This window comes from Onthophagus taurus, chromosome 11 (assembly GCF_036711975.1).
Source record: "Onthophagus taurus isolate NC chromosome 11, IU_Otau_3.0, whole genome shotgun sequence".
In the NCBI taxonomy this organism is placed as follows: Eukaryota; Metazoa; Arthropoda; class Insecta; order Coleoptera; family Scarabaeidae; genus Onthophagus; species Onthophagus taurus.
The window spans coordinates 16,564,017-16,586,676 of record NC_091976.1 but is presented as its reverse complement, the minus strand read 5'-3'; the positions used below and the strand labels follow the sequence as shown (position 1 = coordinate 16,586,676).

Genomic DNA, 22,660 nt, shown 5'->3' with positions numbered 1-22,660 from the left:
AATCTTTTCTGAACATTTTGTTTTTTTATTCACTCTATTATCTCTGTTACTAACGAAGATGCAGTGTTTTAAAGCGAATGCCTGTGAAAACAAGACAAACAAGCATACAAAATCTAAGGTGGCGCGCTAGGTAGCGTATGTCAGTTGTTTCGAATAGTAAATTGACAGTTGTCAAAGATGCCGTTGTCAATAACTGATGTTGCGCGTATTATTAGTTTAATTGAAGATGTTTTAATTGAGATTTATTGTGCTAAACACTCTGAGGAATCGTAGAACGACTGCTGTAGAAACTCGGCATCGTCTTCAAATGGTGCGTGGGGTTGACGTAAGTAAAAGAACCATTCGTCGAAGACTTGCTGAAAGTGATCTAACTGCAAGAAGACCTGCCAAAAGACAGCGGCTGCTCCAGAGACATCGGCGAGCACGTTTTCAATTTGGTGCTCTTCACTGACGAGTCCCGATTTTGTCTCCGGTCACCTGATGGTCATCTTTGTTGAAAATGGCACGCTAAATGCCCACCGTTATATCCAAGATATTCTGCAAGAAGCTGTCGTGCCCTATTCCCATTTTATTGGTGACGGATTCATGCTAATGCATGACAATGCGCGACCGCACGTAGCACGTGTGATTCGCGAATATCTTGATGAGGTGGGTATTGAACGGATGGAGTGGCCAGCGTGCAGCCCGGACCTTAACCCTATCGAGCATCTTTGGGACCAACTTCAGAGACGCATTCGTCGTCGTCTTGTCCTACCGGACAACCTTCAGTAGTTACGAATTGCTCTTGAAAAAGAGTTTACCGCAATTCCTCAGGGATCAATTACGAACCTAATCAGTTCGATGCCGACTACATGACGTTACTTTGGCTCGTTGGGGGCACACACGCTATTAATTTTCGTGTTATTATTAATTATTACATTAAATTAAATTTGTTTTCTTGTTTATTTGTCTTTGTTTTTACCGCATATTAGAACTGAGAACAGATGTTTACAATAATGAAGGACGTACGCAATTCTGTAATTCTAAGAAAATGTAAGTGCTTCTGCAAAACTGTTTCGGGTGCCCAGTTTTACTTTTAAGGTCAGTGATTTAAGGCGCCACTTTTAACAATGATTAAAAATCTGTATAGGCTTCTTTGGAAATACCCGGCCACACCATCACAGAACCACCATCGAAACTTTCGCGTTTCATAATTATTGTATAGTCCACAAATCTTTCATTTCAACGTCTTCATATTCGCTCTTGACTATCGGGTGATAGTAGACAAAACCACTACTCATCCGTAAAAAGGACCTCCATTGCACTACTCATTCCTCCATTGCTTGATCTCCCAATTCACATGTAAGTGCGCACGTCGATATCTAGGAAGCAGCCTCGGCCTTCTTGCAGCCAGACCAGTTCTAGCAAGTTTTCAGCGAATGGTTCTCTCACTGACATCAACAGCACGCACCATTTGAAAACGATGCTGAGTCTCTACAGCTGTCGTTCTACGATTGCTTAGAACAATAAAACGGTCATCAACTACTATTGTTACTCATCTTGTTTTCACAGGCGATCGCTTTAAAATACTGCATCTTCGTTAGTAACAGAGATAATAGAGTGAATAAAAAAAGAAAATGCTCAGAAAAGATTGGGCCACTGTTTGATTCCAGGTAATACCCTCTGCTGTAGCAGCTGCACCCCACAGGGTGTTACAAATTTCGAGAATAAAAGTTTTTCTCATTTTTCTCACCCCGTATATGCTCAAATTAAAATCTGAACGAAAATTTCTATAGCAGGATTATTACAGAAGAATCAACCTTTCCATTAAAAAAAGAATCATCAAAATCGAATGCGCGGTTCGCGAGAAAGCCAGCTTTGAAGTTGTGGCAAATTTATAGTGGCCGGTTTTTTTTGCCGGTCAGTTTATTTTATAAATGCAGAAAGTAATAACAGCTTCTCTACAATTAATAAAGCATTCTGTTATGATAAGGTTGAAAATGCCAAAATGAAATTTTAGTTTTTACAAGATACTTGTTTAAATGTTAGTTACTTTTTGTTACAATTGGATATACACCCCAAATTAAATTAATTTGAAGGAACAAAAACAAAACACCTTTTATTATTAAATAATCCAACGTTTTATTTATTCCTGACTGGCGTCAACATTTTCCGTTTGCAAACTCTTAAAAGTAGCAACGGGTACATAAGTCACCAACGTAAAAAGTTTATTTGCGGAGTCTTCATCATCGTTTCTCCTCCTAGATAATCTAACTCTAATACGGAAAGGAACATTCCTACAAAATTAATAAATTCGCTTAAAATCGACATTAACCAAAAAATTAAAAACTTACCTGATTCCTTTGGACCATAATTGTTTATTCAAACGAGTATCAATCCTGACATCAGGTGTTCCCATTTGTTTAACGGCAAACTTACGGACTTCTTTGATGGCTCGTGGGGCCCTCTTTTTAAAACCAATGCCATGGAGTCTTTTGTGAAGGTTTATCGTGTATTCGCGGGTGACAACCTCATTGATGGCTGATTTCCCTTTTTTATCACCTTTAGTTTTTGCCATTTCTCCTAAAAAAATTACAACAACTTAGTAAAATATCAAAACACATTTGACATAACCTACAAATAATTAATCTATATTTTTTGGGTCAACTTTAAAAGGAAATATCAATGTTTTTGTATTAATTGATATAGGAGATGATATATTTTTGAGATAAAAATAGAATTTTAAGCATAGAATTAAGGATGATACAAGATTTAAGTTTATAATATTGAGATTACCTGCTTATGGAGGTTTCTTGTTGAAAAAGAGAAATGTCGGTTTGGTTTTGTTGACAGCTAAACCGGTCGGTAAAGTAGAATTATTTTTTAATCGTGATGGTAACTGAGAATGATAATAACAAATTTAATATTGGTTTCCGTCAAGAGGTGGTGCTAAAAAAGTGACTTTTTTTTTTAAGGTTATTTATCTGTCAAGTTATTTTTGACTTTTTAAATTGCTTAGAATTAGTTTATTAAAATCGTTAAATTTAGTTCAAAATAACAAGAAATATTATACTTCTTTATAACGAGATTGTAAATAACGTTTATATTGTTTGATTAATTAATCTAAGTAATTGTTTATTAATCTAATTTGTTTTTTATTAATATTTATTTGATTTCTTCTTTTTTAGTATGTTTGGAATGTAAAAACTGAAAAAGGAAAACGCCACACTTGATGCTATTATAAAATGGTTCTTCGCCTAAGCTTGAGGATCTGGTTTTATAAGGTTAGTTGAGTTAGGCTGTTTTTTTTTATTCCTGCGGAGGCCGTTGCACTGCCGAATGAATGCACGCACGCATACATGCAAGAAGAGACGGCACAACTTCTCTCGCGAGTCGTCCCATGGCGGTAGAGAAGAAGGAAGGAGGTGGATGGATTCGAAGTCGAAGGACAAGGGTCGGCCCCGGGCAGCGCGCGGCGAAACATTCAATGACCTAACTTTTAGAGGTCTTTTAGAGGACATACGCCGAAACGCGCGCGCTCCGTTCCGCGACGGGCGAAACCAACTTCGGTCGTCTTCTTCCTTCTTCTTCTTTGCCCGTTTGCTGCTTTGCCACAGCTTTGCTATGCTTGCCTGCATGCGTGCGTTCCGAAACCGGGAGGAACCTACCAGACGACTTCTCTTTAACACACACACGCATTATCGGCGCGACTCCTTCGTTATCTTCCGTCCTTGTCTTTTTTGGGTAGAGATTGAGAAGTCGCGCCTTCGCAAGACGACGACGAGTCGGGAATATTAAAACGCAAGAGAAGCAAAAGGCGGAAAAGGAGGAATGAAGGGAAAGAGGAGGTGTTGTTCGTTGAGGCTATCCTCAAGAAGAGATTCATCGGTTGTGGCCTTGGCCTTCGATCGTTTATGGGCGGGGTTACCTGATTTTATCCACCAAAAATTTACTTTAGGAAAAAAATTGAATCTTCGATGAAAAAGTGAAACGAAATTGATTAGATTTCGATCGAAAAAGTTAAAACACGAACTAAACCAAACCCCGCCAACGTAAACGCTAATGAGAATCAAATTACACTGCAAAAAGACAAAAATCAAATCTAGAACATCAATCAATAAAACACCCAAATCAATAAAAAATGTAACCAAAATATTTAATTGGTCAAAAATTGCAACTTCCGTGAGAACCAATTTTCTCAAACTTCACTTTTAGAGGGATAATTTAGGGTTGAGATGTTTATCTCCGGATGATGTTGTTAAAACGTCTAGGTTCCCGTTAGGTTTTTAAAGTTAGTTTAGTTTGCCAAATGCTATGGCAACCAGGAAGATTTATCTGCCCGTTTTAGAACTTCCCCTTGTACCCGTTTTTTTGCCCGAGAAACGTATTTAAAGAGCATCAGGTGGGTTAGGTAGGAGTATCGTCCATCGATATTAATTGCTACTAACCCTAACGGGACCGAAAAAGAGAAGGAAAAGATTCGACAAAAAAGATCATCATGATGTCTTGAAACCACAGATGTTGCGAAAGAAGGGTTATTTAACGCAAAAAATGGAACCGTTAGGAACCGCTAGAAAACGGAATCGTTTGAAGGGTTGATATCAATTAGTTTAGGTTGGATAAATCAGAATTTTAATCAATGATATTTATATATGATCATAGACACCTATTTATTTTTTTTTCCTTTTTTATAGATTATTAAATTATTAATACAAACAACAACAGTTTAAAAAACAAATTTCAACAATATGTTGTTTAACAACGACGAGCACACCACGATGGACGGTGAATTGATTTGTCACGTCCTTCAATTAATTAACCTTACTAATTCCTAATTAGTGTAGGAAAGCTGTTAAAAAGTTAAATGGGTTATATTCAGTTTCTTTGACAAATTTTGAAAATTCATATTCACGATCGACTGTAAAACGACTGTAGACTTATATATACGTTATAGTAAGCAACTGAACGGTATTTTGTTTTGCAAATTAATTCAAAAATTAAAAACTGCAGTAAATAAAACCAAGCTTACTTAAGCATTGATAATAGAGCATTGACTTCTTCTTCAATGGTCTAGACCATTATCGGTTTCTGGCCTCACTTAATTTCTTGCTTCAAAAATTCTCTATCATGGCCTCCTTCCTCCAGTTTCTGGACACAAGGATATTCCTGGCCTCCCCCAAGGTTTCCATCCTTACATTGGCCCTAATGAATAAAAATTTAGCAATTGCTTTTTCTTGCAAAATCAAAGCGAATACTTGAAAACCAATGAATAAAAATTGAAGTAATTACTCTTGCTGCTAGCAATTGCTTAAAAGTGCAGAAATTGCTTCTAGTCGAATTATTTTCTTAAAAAATAGATGCAATTGCTTACATATGCTTAAAATGTTATGAATAAACTAAGGAATTGCTTTTTCTAGTATGACAATTGCTTACATATTTGTAAGGTAGGTCGACCCTTGCATCATTTGCTTGTACAGTCAACTTTGAATCACTACGGCATACGCATGAGTTCCTATTCATTTAAGCCTTTTTAATTATAATTCGAGTTGTGTATTTTCTTTATCATCGTGTGAATTAATGAAACTAAATATTGCACTTAAACGATGATATTTATTGTATATAAATTAGATTTCTACCGGTTTCGACTGTGCGACAGTCATCTTCAAGATGTCATCGAATATAAATTTAAACGGGAGCTCATCGAAACGAAATTTGAAAGTTCCTTCACAATAAACTGTTATAATAACTCATTAATTTAATTTTAGTTGTGACAAGCAAAGTGTATACTTTTAGGTGCGACAACATGTAAAAAGCTTTTTAATGATATATATATGCTGAATATATGAATGTGCGTAAACGAAAAATATACACTGTACGTAAAAATTGCAGAGACGATGATTTCAGAAAGTTATATCGGTTTGATCGCGAAAATGTTGAGTGGTTAGCAAATTACTTTTTGACTGATAGTAGTGAAAGGCGAGGTGCTGCATTATCACCTATACAGCAGATGAAAATCTTTCTGCGACAGTTATCCGATCCGGGGTTTCAAAATTTTGTAGCTGAAGAACTCGGTATTCATCAGAGTACTGTCTGTAAGACATTTACTTCCGTAAAGCATGCAGTTTTGGAAAAAGCTAATATTTTTATTAGATTTCATTAGATTTCCTAGAAGTGCTGAAGATTTTGTAGAAGCTAAACTGTTATGGTCAGAGAGATGCCGTTTGCCAACTGCCATCGGTGCGATAGACTGCACACATCTTAGAATTCCAAAATTTCATGAGTTTGGAGATGTAAGTGACACATTAAAAATTTCTTTATATTGTTGCACTAACACGTTTAAAGCGGCGTCCTTTTCGATTTTAATATGAGGAGCCTGTGATTTGTTAAGAACAATTTTATGTTTCTTCAATTTGTGGACAAATATTATTTGCTTGTCAATTTCTTTATCACTATTAAATTCCTCACTTCCACTAGAATCTGCCATGTCATAGAATGTTGTTTTATTAACGTTGTTTAACCCTCGTCAACACAGTAGTAAAAGTTGAACTATCTACATTTTCAGGTCGAATAAGCAATTGCTATAGAGATGTAGGAACGGCAGCATTTGCTTAAAAATTTTATTCATGTGATGATCTAGCCATTGCTTTTACTGCTAGCTTTTACTTGTGAAGCAACTGCTTTTCCTAAAAAGGCTAACTAACTCAGCCAACTAATGTCAGCAAATGACAGCCAACACTTGTTCTTCTTTGTTTTTTCCGTTATACCTTATGGTGTCGAGTCCTCGAACCATTTTTGGTACTCAGCGCAATCCTCTTTACTTCCTCAACGTTCCTTTCTTGATGCTGTCCAGCCACTTCGTTCTGGTTCTCCCCCTTCTCCTCTTGCTCCATTATCCTCTATGGGATCCACTTATTATCTATATGGATCACGTTCCCGTACCACTGCAACTGTTTGTTCTGTATAGTTTTCATTAAAGGATCTACCCTAGTTCCACTCTTATGGTTGTATTTCTGACTCTATCTCTTCCGGTCCTACATATTTTATTTTACTTTTCTTTCCTCAGCCAACACAAAATGCTAAATAATCATAATACCGGTTATGGTATTACAAAATGAAATTAGATCTGTTAGAGCAATTCTTTATACATAAATACAAAAACAAAATCAACAATCAACTGGCCTAGGTACTTCTGAAAGAAACTTGTGCCATTGTTTACAAATTTTAACGTATCGTAAGCAAATGTTACGTGTAATTGTTTGTCAATAAACATTTTCCGAGCAGAACTTAGGGCCACTGATTATAGTCATGCTTATACAATGTAACGATATTTTTCGACAAGTGCTTCAGAGACATACACAAGTGTTAGCATACGAGCCTTACATATAATTTCAGATGGACAAAGAAAATCTGTACCTGATTAGGTATTTGGAACAATCCCTTTCACGTTACACGACTCTTTTGCTTAAAGTTAGCACGTCGTTAACGTGTTGAGTCCATCTTTCTCTCTTGTCGAAATCTCGAAACAGCAAAATGATTCCACACTTTTAAAACATGTTCCTCCTTGTTGCTAATACCCATAACATTCCAGAATACCACTCTTAATTTATCTGCCTTATCCTCTTGTCCAACTGGAATTCTTACTTTCTGTCATATAACATGTGCTACGTTATTCGAGAGTAACAAGCATTTACTCTCCAGAACCCATATCAATCTTATACTGTAATATTTTCTTGAAAGAGTTTAGATCGGTATAATAATGAAGATATTCCAGGACGATGGAAATATTCTAGTCTACCAAATTCACTTAGGTAGATCTAGGGGATCATTAACCAATTTTCAGGTAGATGAAAACACGTACGGAATTGTGCCGTAACCAGTCATAGAACTGTTTTTTTATGTCTTGAGATGTGGAGTTCCAGGATCGCAAACTGTACATTATGGTTTCTTCGTTCTTGTTCATAAAACCCAGCGATCTAATATTTCGTTTCAGGATTAGCGTTTACCCTAAAGCATCAATTATCGAACCTTAGCCCATGTTTATTAATAACAATGAATATTGGATATTTAATAACTTTCAATATTAAACGCTCCTGAGTAAGTTGATTTTTAAGTTTATTAAAGTTCTGCCTGGTTCATGATGTCACTCTGCTATTGTGAAGTTCCAGCAAACAACAGTTCCTCTTTTAAAGTATCTGCTCGCTTGGGGCAACATCATCCGCTACCACATCGATGAAGACAAACTTTTGGACCCTCAAATATGCATCATCGACCAAGCAAAGATCTTCCGAAGAAAATGTCTAACTACTTCTGTGTTGTTCCATCATTTTTGAGTCCCCCATACTTTCCCCAAATTAAAGTTTTATTCGTACAGTTCATGTATAGCTGCAACATGCTCTTCGTACAGCTGATACAGCTCACAGATGTGACCGTATATGCGACGAAATACCTTTCGCTCCAACAAGTTGAGGACTTACGGTACGGTATATTTGGGCTTTGGTTCTCCACGACAGCAATCGTGACTTCAGCAAATGCTAAAATATGCTCTATTTCCAGCTTTTAGTCTTTCCTTAGTCTCTATGTGGTTTTCGTTGTTTCCGGTGATAAGTGAACCAAGATATTTAAGATTTCTTGTTATAAGTGTATATTTTGTCTTTCTCTTGTTAACTGCAAGCCTAGCTTTTGCTGATTCGTTCTCAATCTTGGCAAAAAGGCTAAATAATGCGCTGATTTATTCAATAGTGTTTTTCCACCAGAGTTAACATTGATCATTTTCTTTACTCTCTCCAGGGCCAAATTAAAAGGTATACAAGAAAGGGCATACAAGAAGGCTTGTTTCAATCCACGGCGGATGGGGAAAACCCGAGATCAACTTTCATTCTGCTCGTAGTGTTTCTTACAATTAGAGTCGTTTCTAAAGCTTATACGAAGCACTTAACTTTTCCATCGTTTGATACATGTATGATCTTTTTAATACTGCAGTGAGTCTGCTGATAATCTATGAATCGTAAAAATCGTATAAATCATATTCGATCTTACTTATTCACAATTTCCTGAAGATATAATGCCAGCCTTGAAATCAGTAGGAATTAATAAGAAAAAAAGTCGTTATTTTTTCTCATCCTCTTTATTTGACTCATTACTCATTACATTTTGATTTAAGAAAATAATGTAAGTATAAATAATCCAGAAAATAATCCCATGCGGGTTGTTAGTTAATATGATACAATTTTTTTTATCCATCGATTACGCAAATACTTTATAGTGGTACCCATATGGATTTTATCCCCCTCGAAAAAATTGCTATTGGAGGTTTATTAGGGGGTACGAAATTTAATATTCCCGACACGTGTGATTCAATGAAGATTACAATGATTCAAAGAACGATATCGTACTCGTAATCTACGTTTAAAAAAGAAAGAAGGCACCAGTCTCGTCGGCTTTTTTTGTAAACAATGCCATATATTTTTTCTCTTTCTTGCTTACTATTTCATATACAGATCTTTTTTAAACACCGACGAACATTGCTTTTTATTCATAACCCTACTCAACAAAACGTCCTTTCCGGTCGCGACGGTACACCATCAAAGGCCACACTAAAGTCTAAACTCCTTTACATTGTTTCAATCGACAAGTTACGCAGTAATTGTTATGTAACAACAACTTTTTATGCAATAGTTTTTCAAGCATTCTGAGTACAAATAGAAAAGATTGTTTTAAGAACATTAACAGTAATACATTTCTAATCTTTTCGATAAAGTAACAAAAAGAAGAAAAGGAAAATGGGTGGTCGTCGTTACAAACGACCTTTTTTCCTTTCTTTTCCATTCCGAAGCGGCTGCTTTCTCCACAACCGCGCGTCACCTAATGCCGAAGTCGGATATGTATGTGTGTGAGTGTATGATATCGGAAATGCCATTACCGTTCAATATCCCAAATGACGCCATTAGGTATGTAAATGGTACAATTCCTGTATTGTGTCCATCGCGGTTATTCCCAGTTTATAATGATTTTCGGTCTGCGCGTCATTCATTATTCAAACCATCGAAGGGGCAAATTGCAAATTGATCTACTCTATACCTAACCATTATCCCCCACATTTTTCTTTTTTTCAATCCTCTTTATATGTAGATGGAGGAGGGAGACCTTTTAAAATGAATTAAAGTCGGTCAGGGCGATATAAATTATAAAACTGCGAAATAAAACGGCAAAGAAGGTGTTCAAGTCCACGTGGATGACCCCGAACGTGGTCGTTGCTGTAGACACGTTGCGAAACGCCCCGTACATTATTTGCGACCCGTTGGCTTCTGTCCCGTTTTTTTTTTTGGGCACGTGCCTTCGACGATATGGCAACTACGCACGTCTATTTGTACACAACAAACCGACTTGCGGTTAGATGCGAGGCATTTTATGCGAGTTTGTAGAGTTGTTTCGTTATGCCTCCTCAAAAGGGCAATAACCGATAGCCTCTTTCTTTCCAACAACACCCAATCAACCAAAATAGCGGAAAAAATTTGTTTAAAAATGTACTACAACGGTATTCTTTTAAAACTTATCATTAAAAATTTAAAAAGATACATTCCTTGAATAGTTTTTTTTAAGAAAACAGGTGAATTTTAATAAATAATAACCCAACCCCCGATTTCATAAAAATGTCTTATGACAACACTTCAAAATTTTTTCTGGAGGGATAAAAGGTATCCATCTACCTACGAATCTAACCTTCGTAATCTTTTGAGTTTTGTCGTGAAATTTTTAAAGATGGCAAATATGAATATATTTTTCGTTCCCAGACTGTTTGGAGGCTGAGAACCGCAGACGGGCGGGGGAGGTGAAACGTCGAGGGTGCGGAACCCTTACGTGCAAAAGTCAACCTCCCCCTGCGCGATCTAACGGTACCCGTAGACATAATCTGCCCTTTTGTCAGAACGCAGTCAGGGTCGCCGGTTTTTGGGCTAAAAAAAATGTTGCGGAACCCACTACCCCGCGGGGTGTTTTCAAAAAACACATCACTATAAAGATGAGGAAGGTATAAAATGCTAAAGGTGTTATTAATCATCCCTCAATGACTCCCTTTTCTCTCCCTTTGAGACTGAAGTTATACGGGATTATGTCTCTTTTTTTCGATGAGTTTAAAAGATACAGGTGGATTTATCTTTTTTTGGGGTTGAGGTTTGATTAAGAGTTTCTTAAAAATTAAAAAAGTCTGGACTAGATTTAAAACTGTTGGGGTAGAAAAAAAGGGTGGAGCAAAAACGAACCGAGACGATTTTTTTAACGACACAAAAAAAATTCACCCTTTCCGAAGGCACTTGTCTCGAAGTCAGGGTCAAATTTAGAATTTAAACGACTCTCCCACCAGATTTTTTCTAATTTAAAACCACCCCCAACTTAACCCAATTTTTTACTGCAAACTTAAAATTTAATTTATATACCAATAATTTTATTTGAATGCAAAAAGGGCTGGAAATAATATCGTATGTATTGTCAGGTGGATTTTTTCACCAACTAACAAAAAAATTAGGATACCTGCTCGAATCTAAACCTAGGAAACTATTTAAATGGAAAAGGCGGGTACAATGGCAACGATGTAGCGTCAAGGGGAAAAGGGGTTGCTTGTCTGGCGGTTTTTTTGGGTCCCACAAGGAAGAATTCGGCATCCTTTCAGAATTCCCCAGACGGGTCAAGGGGTTGAAACGAGAAGGGAAGGGACGTTGATGCTGTTTATGTATTCGCCCACCCCATGCTACCGACATGCAAGGTGGAGGAGAAAGAGTTTTTTTACTTTTGGAAAACTATTTCGTCGCGAGATAAATTTTTAACGTTTTTTGAGATGTTTATTAGATTTTATAAATTTTATTTCGGGTTTTCATAAAACATTTTTTTTTGTAACAGGTGTTTTAAGGCGGGGTTCTTCCTGACTTACTGACACAGTGAAATGTAAGAAATAAGAGGGTTGGTTCTGAATAATTACCTCTGTTCGAACAACTAGAACGACCTTTTAAAAAGAGTATGTTAATTTTTGATGATTTTACATAACTCATTGAATGATTATTCTACTATTCTATACACCTAAAAGTTACTCATTTCACCATATTACTCGATAACTCTTAAACCTTTATCTCTTTTTCTGTATACCTTTTTGCAAAGTCAGATCGGCATTTTGCAAAACTATTCTCACATCTTCTGCACTATCGCCTTCACCACTTTGTTGTGTTGATTTTTAAGGTTTAAGTCTGTTTTTCGCGCATTTATTCTAGGATTTGTGTTAGTTTCATGTATACTCCATGCCATTTCGCTGTACAGTTGCAAAAAATTGACCTTGACACTTAAAGAGTTATCTAGAACTTTCAGGCAATGTATTATAACGTGTAATAATTAGTAACTTTCTTTTCTCTGAAAACATAAATAGATGTGAAAGTGCTAAGGTGAATATATGATCACAAAGTTCTGTGATACATGTCTTTCAAACAATGTTGTGTTTCCAAAGATTATGATCTATCGCCTGTACAGCATCATATACTCGACGTAAGACTTGCTGAGACGTAGACGAAAAACCAGTTATTGTATTAGTACAGAAAACTAAAATTCTTATTATTATTAAAAATTCTCAGTTTTACAAGGATAGTTTTATAGTTGCAATAGAAATCCTTTGCCACTTTAAATTCTAGATCTTCTTTAATGTTAGGAAAAGGAACACTGTATGGCACTTGCTGCTTTCATACTCTCTGCAATGTTGTGCCAATTGCAACTTACTATAAACGTTTCTTCTTTTCGCATTATCTTCAGCTTATTCTTGTAGTTGTTGAAAAAGCTGATTGGTTTTATAACACATGGTGTTCTAATGTACTGAGCATTTTTCACAACGTTAAGAATTTTAGATTTCTGTTTTGTTATTGCATGAACATGCTGCCAAGTCTCTTTCAAAATCTTTCTTAACATTGTGACTACAAATTGAAATTGTGGCTAACGACTGCGTAAAATCCGAGTACAGAGATTCTTTTTTGCAAGTAAATGTATTCAATTTCGTTTTTGAAAATCTTCGTTGATCATGAATATTGGAGCATGGAGAAAACATTTAATGAACGTTGCATGAAACACAAGTTGGCTTAATACATTTAATAATAGGAAATTTAAATGGAAATCCATGAGTTTTCGAACCATTCAGTATTCTGTATTCTGGTAACAAAGATATATTTTTGCTTGCCATGAAAGTTTTTTCCCGATCCAACGCAACCCTGAAAAATAAAGTGCAATTACACAACAAAAGTAGTATATGTGCTGTAAGTAATCACAGCTTGTATTTATGCTAGTCCTGAAATATTTTAGCCAAGGTCGTGATGCTACAATGGAGACCCTAGCAGATAACGCAGAAGTGAGGTTATAAGTGATTTCGGCTTATATTTCTATTGGTCGCTGAGGCTACATAATGGAGAACCATGTAGATAAAGAGCAATGAGTGATAATCATCAACTATTCATAGTACATAAACTACACAAGTATACACAGTTTTGGACCTGAGCAACCAAATGTTATCTTTAAAAAATTTAAGAAATTTGAAATGTTAATATGAGTATCCATGCTTTAGGTTGTTATCTGGTTTACTACGCTTCCATTTTTTTGCCCTGAGGAAGAACAATAAAATAATCCCGAAAGCTTCTTGGTTCAAAAAACAAGGACTATGTTGTTTTATTTCCCCTTGCATTGGTTGATTTCCCAAGAATCTCTACAGTTCCTATATTATAACGACAGTGATTCTTTTCTACGTTATTTCTAAGGTAATGAATCCGAATTTACAACCCGTTTTTTAAGATTGGTTCTATTAAACTAAGATTAGAACTAAAACTAGAACTAACACTAGAAACTTTCGAAGTGACTTCGAACCAGTTTCTGAAGAAGGTTGCAACATGGCATCCGAAACGTCAAACCTTTTATTAAAAGACGCACGACAAAACCCGAAAGTTTCTAGTGTTAGTTCTAGTTTTAGTTCTAATCTTAGTTTAATTCACACCGGCCGTGAAAGCCTTCGTACTTATAAGATTGGTTCTAGTTTTTGAGTTGTTTATGAATTAATATTTACAATTTTTGATAAATCAAAAATGAACGGGGGTTGAATTGAGTAGATTGTATTTTTTAGGATATTTCATGTACTAGAGTCCAACAATAGTCGCTTATTATGACATCATCCCAAAATCCTTGGTACTGTCTCTCGATTTTTGCCAAGTCTTGGTGTAACCGTTCTCCTTGCTCGTCGCTCGTGTCGCCTTTAGTTTTTAGGGAAAAATTCTGATGGCAAGAGGTAGCAGTAGTATGTCTGATGATTTATAAGATGTGCAGAGGAGACGTTTTATTTATATATATTTTATAACAATTATGACTTGGCCAATTTTCGCTCACATGATGATGTTTAGTTACACGGATATCCTACAGACACCTTTCATACTTTTAGATCGCCACAAATTTTCCATTGATGCTCATTGTATTTGATCTTGGCCAAGATTTTACGCATTGTGTCGTAACATCCCTTCGTTTACACTGCATAAACAACTGGAATGGATGGTTTCTTATTTCCATTTTTGACTCTATTTTGAACCATCGATTAACAAACGCCATTCTTTTCGATCATACGGAGTATTCATAGCCATTGATGTCATAGTAGAAACACATGTTCCTTTCTTTCTTGAAGAATTGTTGAAGTACTTCATTTCTTTTCCTATATACAGTGACTCGTGTTCCACTGTACTTTGCTGGGTATTTTATCTTACACCTGGACAAAGTGGCAATGGATCACTACTCGTACGTGGTACTGACTTGGACACTGATGATACAACATGATTCAGATTCAGATTTATTGGTGTCACAGAACATTACATTCATTACACAAGTCACATAAAATACAAACAAAATATATAATAATAGCATACACATATGTATAATAAAATTAAAATAATTAAATGTATAAATAAAATAATTCAAATATGTAGTAAGATATGTATATTAAAATATGTTATGTAAAGTCAAAGTCTTCTACGGAATAAAAGGCACGTCTAAGCAAGTAGTCTTTTATTTTATTGTTAAAATGTTTCACTGGAAGATCCCTTACATCTTGTGGCAATTTATTATAAAGTGACGGCCCAAAATGGTTGACAGCATTTCGACCTCTAGCCACTCTTGTAAAAGGGGTTCTGATATTTTGGTGCGATCGTACGGTGTGATTATGCACACTCTGCACTGTTTGGTATCTTGAGAGATTACTTTTTAAATATATTAAAGTTCTATATATATATAGACATGGAACTGTCATTATATTGTGACTTACAAAAAAATCCCTCACATCATCTCTATACTGCAATCCCATGATAATACGTATAGCCCGTCGTTGCAATTTAAAGATTCTGTGCATGTGGTAAGAATGACCCCGTGATATTATAGCATACGATGCAACAGAGTGAAATAAAGAAAAATAAATCAGCAACATCAGTTTTGTACTGATTTTACTAAATAGATTTTTTAGGAGATAAGTGGTCTTGCACAATTGTCCCGAAATATGTTCTATATGTTTGTCCCAAACTAATGTGGAATCAAGATAAACTCCTAGGAACTTCACTTCAGTTTTATAAATGTTTTCATATACTGGTAGATTTTTCAATGTAAATATGAGTTTCTCTGTCTTTTCTGCATTTAATTTTAATTTATTTGTGCAAAACCATTCAGATAAAAGCGTTTGAGAAGATTCAAGCTTTAAAATTAATTCTTTAAATTCTTTTTCTTGAATAATAACTGTTGAATCGTCAGCGTAAATGACACATTTAGATCCTTGCATATATTGGGGTAGATCATTTATATAGATCAAAAACAAAAGAGGACCTAGGACCGACCCCTGAGGGACACCACAACTCAGACTTGCCATACTCGAGTCCTCCCCGTTGCATGTAACATATTGCATTCTATTGTTCAGATAGCCATGAATCAAATCTATGGCTTTACTAGAAAATTGGTAACATTTTAATTTTTCAATTAGGATATCGAACGAAACCGAGTCAAACGCTTTACTAAGATCACAAAATAAAACTCCCGCATATGCTCCGTCGTGAAAGGCATCTGCAGCAGCATTGGACAACTCAAGTATAGCAGCCGACGTAGATAATCCTGCTCTATATCCAAATTGGCTGTCTGTAAACATCCTGTTGTCTTCAAAATGTTGATATATCATTTTCGCCAACAGAGACTCAAACACTTTTGAAAGCACGGGTACGAGAGAAATAGGTCTATAATTACCAACATCCCTTCTATCTCCTTTTTTGAATACGGGTACAACCCGCGACACCTTTATGATATTTGTATTGTGCAAGTTTTCTTGCATTAATACCGACGACGTTCATCAAGCAAAAGTAGCAATCATCTACATAATTTTTTGGTTCTCTCCTTTGTATTGGCAATGAAAATGAAAAGTACACTTTTTCACCAAGTGACCACTTGTACAGTTTTGTTCTGCACGCATTACATAACAACTTCGGCACCCAAGGCTTTTCTCGTGTTTTAGCGCATTTGTTATTATTTTGCTACTTTTACTGAACATGTACCTTTTTCAAACGTAACAAAAACATTTTAAATCCACTTTGCAAAGCTATCTCTGCATTTTTACCGATTTCTAAACATAATCGCAACGTTTTGAATACAATTGAATTTGTTTTTTCTAAATTCATCTTTACTTTTTAGCAGAGTGTCGGTTTATAACTCAAAATCAAGAACCAATTTTGGAAAATGGATTGAAGATTCGCATTCAGTTCATCAAATTACGTTGAAAATCGTTCTTATCAGGTTGGGTCCAAAAGTTTATAGGAATTTATAAACTTGTGCTGATAAAGGCAAAATTTAGGAAGCTGGTTTATGAACTGAATGAATTCCTATCTGAATTAGTGCGAACAAGCTAAAAGTTGTATGAAGCAATCTGCTTCGTTTCATTTATTCCACATACAAAATCTTTCCATCGTTGCTAAAAAACATAAACTGCTGGTTTTCATTAATAAGTTACCATGAATTCACTAAGTCATCTTTAACACCCGCTCGAACTACCGCCGAGTCACCCAGTAATTGCTCTAGTTCCCTACCATGTTCTGCAGCTGATCGAGCAAATTGAATTCAATACCAAACTTTATCCATGTGTTATCCATGTTATCAAAATTGGCTAGTTTGCTGTTTAACACCGTAAAAGTAGTTGGAACAAATCAAAATTGAGTTTATATAGAAAATTCTTGTAAAAACTCTATCTTATATGTATGCGTTTTTTATTGAGTCACCATAATCAACACAATTCAACTTTTCTGTTTGCTAAATAGATTTTCTACTTTGTATATAATTAATTTATAAAAGACCCTTCGAGGTACCATGCAAAATGTAACCAAATCGTAAAAAAAACCTTCACCTTCCGTTTCAAAAAGAAAAATTAACAGGAAGTTGGAATCTAAAATTCTATTAACAACGAGGCATCACTGGAAAACGGACGAATAGAATAGAAGGGCTAAATATCGCTCCACCCATTTAATTATTTACCAATCCACCCTGTAGATAGAGGATCAAAAAGGGGGTTGGATTGGGTTGGGGTTCTCGCGAATGGCTCATCCGAATAGCAATTGCTGGTAGAAGTTGCAATTGTGGCGTAATTTCTAGGAAAAACGGCGACTCCCATCGCACGTGAAAGCCGCGTGCGAGTGTTGCCAACGTGCACGTATCAATTTAGACCACTTTCCTCGCGTAATAGGACTGATTTATCATTCAATTTAAGCTGCCGTCGGCTTTGTTCGACGAATTTCCACTTAATTGTTTCAATGGAAGCGGTTTTCTGTTGCGAATTTATTCAATTTTTAATCGGCAAATCATACCCTTGAGCAAACCCTTTTGCCGCCGAGCAGAGACCTTCAAAAACGATTTCTTTACTACGTTCTAGGTTATCTTTGGCGTGTGCGGGTCAACGTACACATTTAGATCGGTTGCAATTGGAAGCGATTGTTATATTTAGAATTTTTTAGAAGCTTTGGGAGAGAGTGGCGTGACCTTAAAAATAGCAAAGAAATTTTTTCTTTCATCATTTTAAATCTGGAATTCAAAATCTAATTTAAGTATAAAAAAATATTTATTTATCTTTTTTTGAAAATTATAGACGCCTTTTTATCTGAAAAAATCTCGCCAAGCGTTCCTGCTGCTTGCCTCTTGGCAGAGTCGCGGAGAGACGCGAAGCACAATGTGTTCCTACTTGCGCCGGAGTAGGAGGTCACTGCACCTTCGAGGCCACCAAATTTAAATTACTATTCTTCTAGAAAACGTTTGCCGGCTGCACGGCTCGCCCATGCTAAAAAAAAAGAAGGAACGACACGATAACCCGGAGACTAGGCAGGCGAAAGACCGCGTCCTCCACGTCTCACGCCCTCTGCCCCCCAAAAACAAATTCGGTCGAGTCCCCGCGTGGGGAAGTTCTGCCTGTTTAGGCTTTCTATTAAGAAACGTCTAAAATTCGGCGCAAGAAAGATTTTAAACTTACAAAAACGAAAAAGATTCTTTTTTATCACAAGTTGTGAAGTCAAAAAAGTCTCATCCCCTTTTATAAATTACACAAAAGTTGGACATAAAATTATCCGCGACGAAATACAAAAAGGTTTCGTAGTTAAAAAAGGACGGATGTACACGCATGCTATTATGTATCAGATAGAATTAGGGCTAGACAAAATTAATTCCATTTACCGTAGGAAGTGCAGTCGATTTTTATAGTTTCGACTTCCGGCCGTTGTGTTTCGTAGCTGCTGCTGGGCCCAACAACGGCGTGCGAACACGTTGGCATATAAATTAGTGAATTTCGCAATGGTTCGCTGAGTTTAGGAAGGGTGCGACTACATAATTGCCATACAGGATGTTAATGGAAACTAGAAAATAGAAAAAAAGGCGGATATTCTTCCTACCACCCCTTTAAAAACTCTATTCAAGATTCTTTGTTTCTAATAAATATTTTAATAGAATGAGGGAAATAAAAAAATTCTTTATTATTTTATCTTTTTTTTAATTTAATATGTTGTCAGAAATAATTTGTTATCTTGTTAACTTTTTTAGTCTTTTAAACCTCTTTGGTCTTCTTACTCTATTTAGTTTTTTAGCTTCTTAGTCTACTAAATGATCAAAATCTGCCTCTCTCAGTTCCCATTTCTTTAACAAAACATTAAGTCTTCCTGAATTGAGTTTTCGTAGTCTTTTGAATCAATTTTTTGAGACTTCTAAATCACACCAAACTTTGAATTGGCCAAGTCTTCGATATCAATTAATGTTCTCCCTCATAGAGGTTGGACTGCTGATAAGGTTTATGTTTACGGATAATACTTTTAACAATCAAATAACCTGGCATTGAACTTCAGGTATAGTTATCCAATATTACACGGTCGTTGAATCCGATTGATTTTCTTTAATGTTGTAAATATAAATGATAAACAAGTATAGTAGCTTAATGAAACAAAAGTTACATAGTTATTAAAAAAAGACATGGTAACAACATGTGTGTGCATGGTAAGAAAACAACAGTAATTAATTATTAGATCTTACCAGATCTGACTACCAAGTCGTGTGCAAATTTACTACCATACTACTAAATTTACTAAAAAAAAGATAAAGTGAAGAGAAAACGGTTAAGTAAAATGGAGGGTCATATAAAATTGAAAAATAAAGATAATTGGAGTTTGTGGAAGTTCCAAACAAAAATTCAGTTAAAAACGAAGGATGTTTTTGATGTAGTAACAGGAGAAGAAAGGAAGCAGATTGAAGGGACAGAGAAATACGAAGAAAATTAAAAAGTGGAGAATCAGAGACATAAAAGCACAAGGAATACTAGTGGAAAGAATGGAGGAAGCTCCAATGACACACATCTTAAGCTGTGGAAATGCACATGAAATGTGGGAAAAATTACTCTCAGTTTACGAATATAAATCTGAAGTGAGTTTACATTTATTAAGATAGAAATTTTTTAACGATAAATATGGAGGAGAAAGCATGTTAGTTTTTCTAGCGAAGTTGGAGGAAATTGCTAGCCAATTAAAACAGATAGGAGAATCAATTTCCGACTAAATATTAATGACAAAGGTAATCATGTCGTTTCCAGAACCGTACAAACATTTTGTATCTGCATGGGAGTCAGTTCCAACGAACAATCAATCAATATGTGAATTAACATCACGGTTGTTGATTGAGGAGCAAAGAATAAAAACAAATTAACAAACAGAAACTGCTTTTTTGGTAGGAAGAAAAGAAGAAAGGGAAATAATAAAATGCTTACAATGCGGAAAATTTACATATTAAACGAAATTGTAAAAGGAAAAGAGAGGATAGAATATGTCATATTTGTAAAAAACAAGGTTACATCGCAAAAAATTGCTGGTTTAAAGATCAAAGAAACAACAAATATTATGAGAAACCTTATAAAAATGATAAAGTCAATGCGTTCATAAGCGTAGCCTTACTAAGTGAGACAATAAATAAGACAGATTGGATATTGGACAGTGGTGCAAGCGATCACATGTCTTGTCAGGGGACAATTTGTAGAAATGGAAACATTGGAACCAGCAAATAAAATAAAAATTGGAGATGGAAATTTCTTAGATGCTACAGCAGTAGGAAGAATTCGGTTAAAGGCAAATGGTAGATTTGAAAAATGTTTTGTATGTACAAAACAAGTTTGAAGGTAAATCTATTTTCTTTGGAAATTGCACTGTCGAAAGGATATAAAATGACATTAGATGAAAAAATATATAAAATTATTGAAAATAACATAGTTGTTGCGATAGCATTAAGGGATGGAAAGCTGTATCAAATGAAATTTGAACATGTAGATTTTGGATAAAAAGCAAATGTACGAGTAACTATAGATACCTTACAAGGTTGGCATAAACGACTTGCAGACCAATCAAAGACATACACGGGAGATTTGTTAAAGCGCCATAACATCGATATAACAGAATTTTTTGTGAAGGTTGTAAAGAAACGAAACGAATCGAAGTTGCTAGAGACATCATTTTCAAACCAGACGTTCAAAATAAAAGTATTAAAAATCAAGAAAATAAAGAACACGAGTACATAAAAGAAGATTCGACAGAGGAAAAAGGAGAAGAAGTAAATGGGGAAGAAGTTAATGCAGAAGAAGTTAATGCAGAAGAAGTTAATGGAGAAAAGTGAATGAAAAAGAAGTGAATGGACAGAAAAAAGGAGAAGAAGGAAAAACAGAACAAGTGCAAAAATAAGAAAAATTCAAAGATTTTGTTTTGCTAACCTATGGGAAGCTTTAAAAGACAAAAATAACGAGTGGAAGAATGCAATAAAAGAGGAAAAGCGATCCTTAAAATGTCAAAATAAATGATAAACAAGTATAGTAGAAATCCATTTAAAATATAATATTTCAGTCAAGATCAGAATTGCAAATGTCCTCTTTTTAACTTGCCTGTTTCAAGAAACTAATCAAAAACAACATGATTACAAAGCCCAACAGAGTGGCTTTAGGTTTAGAGTTGAGTGACAATTTAGAGATGTTATATCGTCATATAAATGTTATCAGAAGGTGTAAAAGTTTTCAGATTGTAGTGATCCATGAAATTTAAATTTTTATGATTAGTCCGGTATTTTATGCTGCAACAGATTTTTAGGATTTTTTATACGATTTTTATAGTGCTACATTTGAAACTTCTTGTATTAAAGCTCCATTGATTTTTATATTTTTTTGTAGAGTAAAAAGTATTTACTCTTGTACCTTAAATTATTGTAAAATTTAGTTTTATTCGTATTTTTTCGGTAAAAATCTGATAAATGACATTTCTGTTCGTTTATTTTTGTAAATATATTTGACTTCATATCAAACATCATGAAAATGTGTTTAAATTAAAAAGTAATCTTTAAAACTAACAATTATTCATTAACACATTGACCACTAATTAGCAATCTAGACCAGAACGGTGCAATTCTAGCTTTCTCATTATGTGTGATTTACTGACCCATTGTGATGGCAATTAATTAAGAAGGTTTATAATACGGACCTATACCAGGTATACTGAATCTGCTCTGTCTTGGTAATTTTTTCAATCTCCCTTCATTTCTCCATCTCCTTTGTTCTTCGTTTGTTCTATTCTGTATACAATCTTTTCGATGACCCTAGTCTTCTGAACGTTTTGAATTAAGCGGGTTTTACCTATTTTACTATCTTATTTAATTTTACTGTCGTATTTTTACCATTTTTCATGTCTTCTTAATCATTACAACCTCACCTCTTTTTCCTTCTTCTCTATTGGCTTTTTCTCTACCTTCTGTGAGTATTATTTACTTAATATTCTCAAGTCATCTGGATCTTCCCAGTCCTTTCATTCCAATCAATCTTCTTAAATCAGTATAGTCTTTTCAATCCAATGTCTTCTTAATCTTTGAGTCAATCAGTCATTTATGTCTTCTTGGCATTCTCTATGTTCTGTGTTTTATTGTGATTTTAACATTTTATATTTGTCTCCCATTTTGGGTTTGCTCAATTTTTTTAATTACCTTAATTTTTGTAAACCTCAAAAGAGAAAAAAAGAATCTTCATGTTCTCTGTCTTCATTTTCTTGTTCTTCCTCTTACAATATGGCTTGTCCTGCCTTTCTTCAACACCTCAAAGACTCGACTAGGATGC

At 35.2% G+C, this 22,660-nt stretch overlaps 1 protein-coding gene across 1 annotated transcript; it reads right to left on the bottom strand.

Moving 5' to 3' along the window:
* Positions 1-2,096: 2,096 nt before the first annotated feature.
* Positions 2,097-2,855, bottom strand: LOC111418505 (ribosomal protein L31). Its single transcript, XM_023051081.2, has 3 exons — positions 2,776-2,855; positions 2,334-2,562; positions 2,097-2,276 (listed from the first exon to the last, which is right to left on the bottom strand). The coding sequence occupies exons 2-3, from the start codon at positions 2,555-2,557 to the stop codon at positions 2,126-2,128; spliced, it is 375 nt and encodes a 124-aa protein (XP_022906849.1). The 5' UTR covers positions 2,558-2,562; positions 2,776-2,855; the 3' UTR covers positions 2,097-2,125.
* Positions 2,856-22,660: the final 19,805 nt, after the last annotated feature.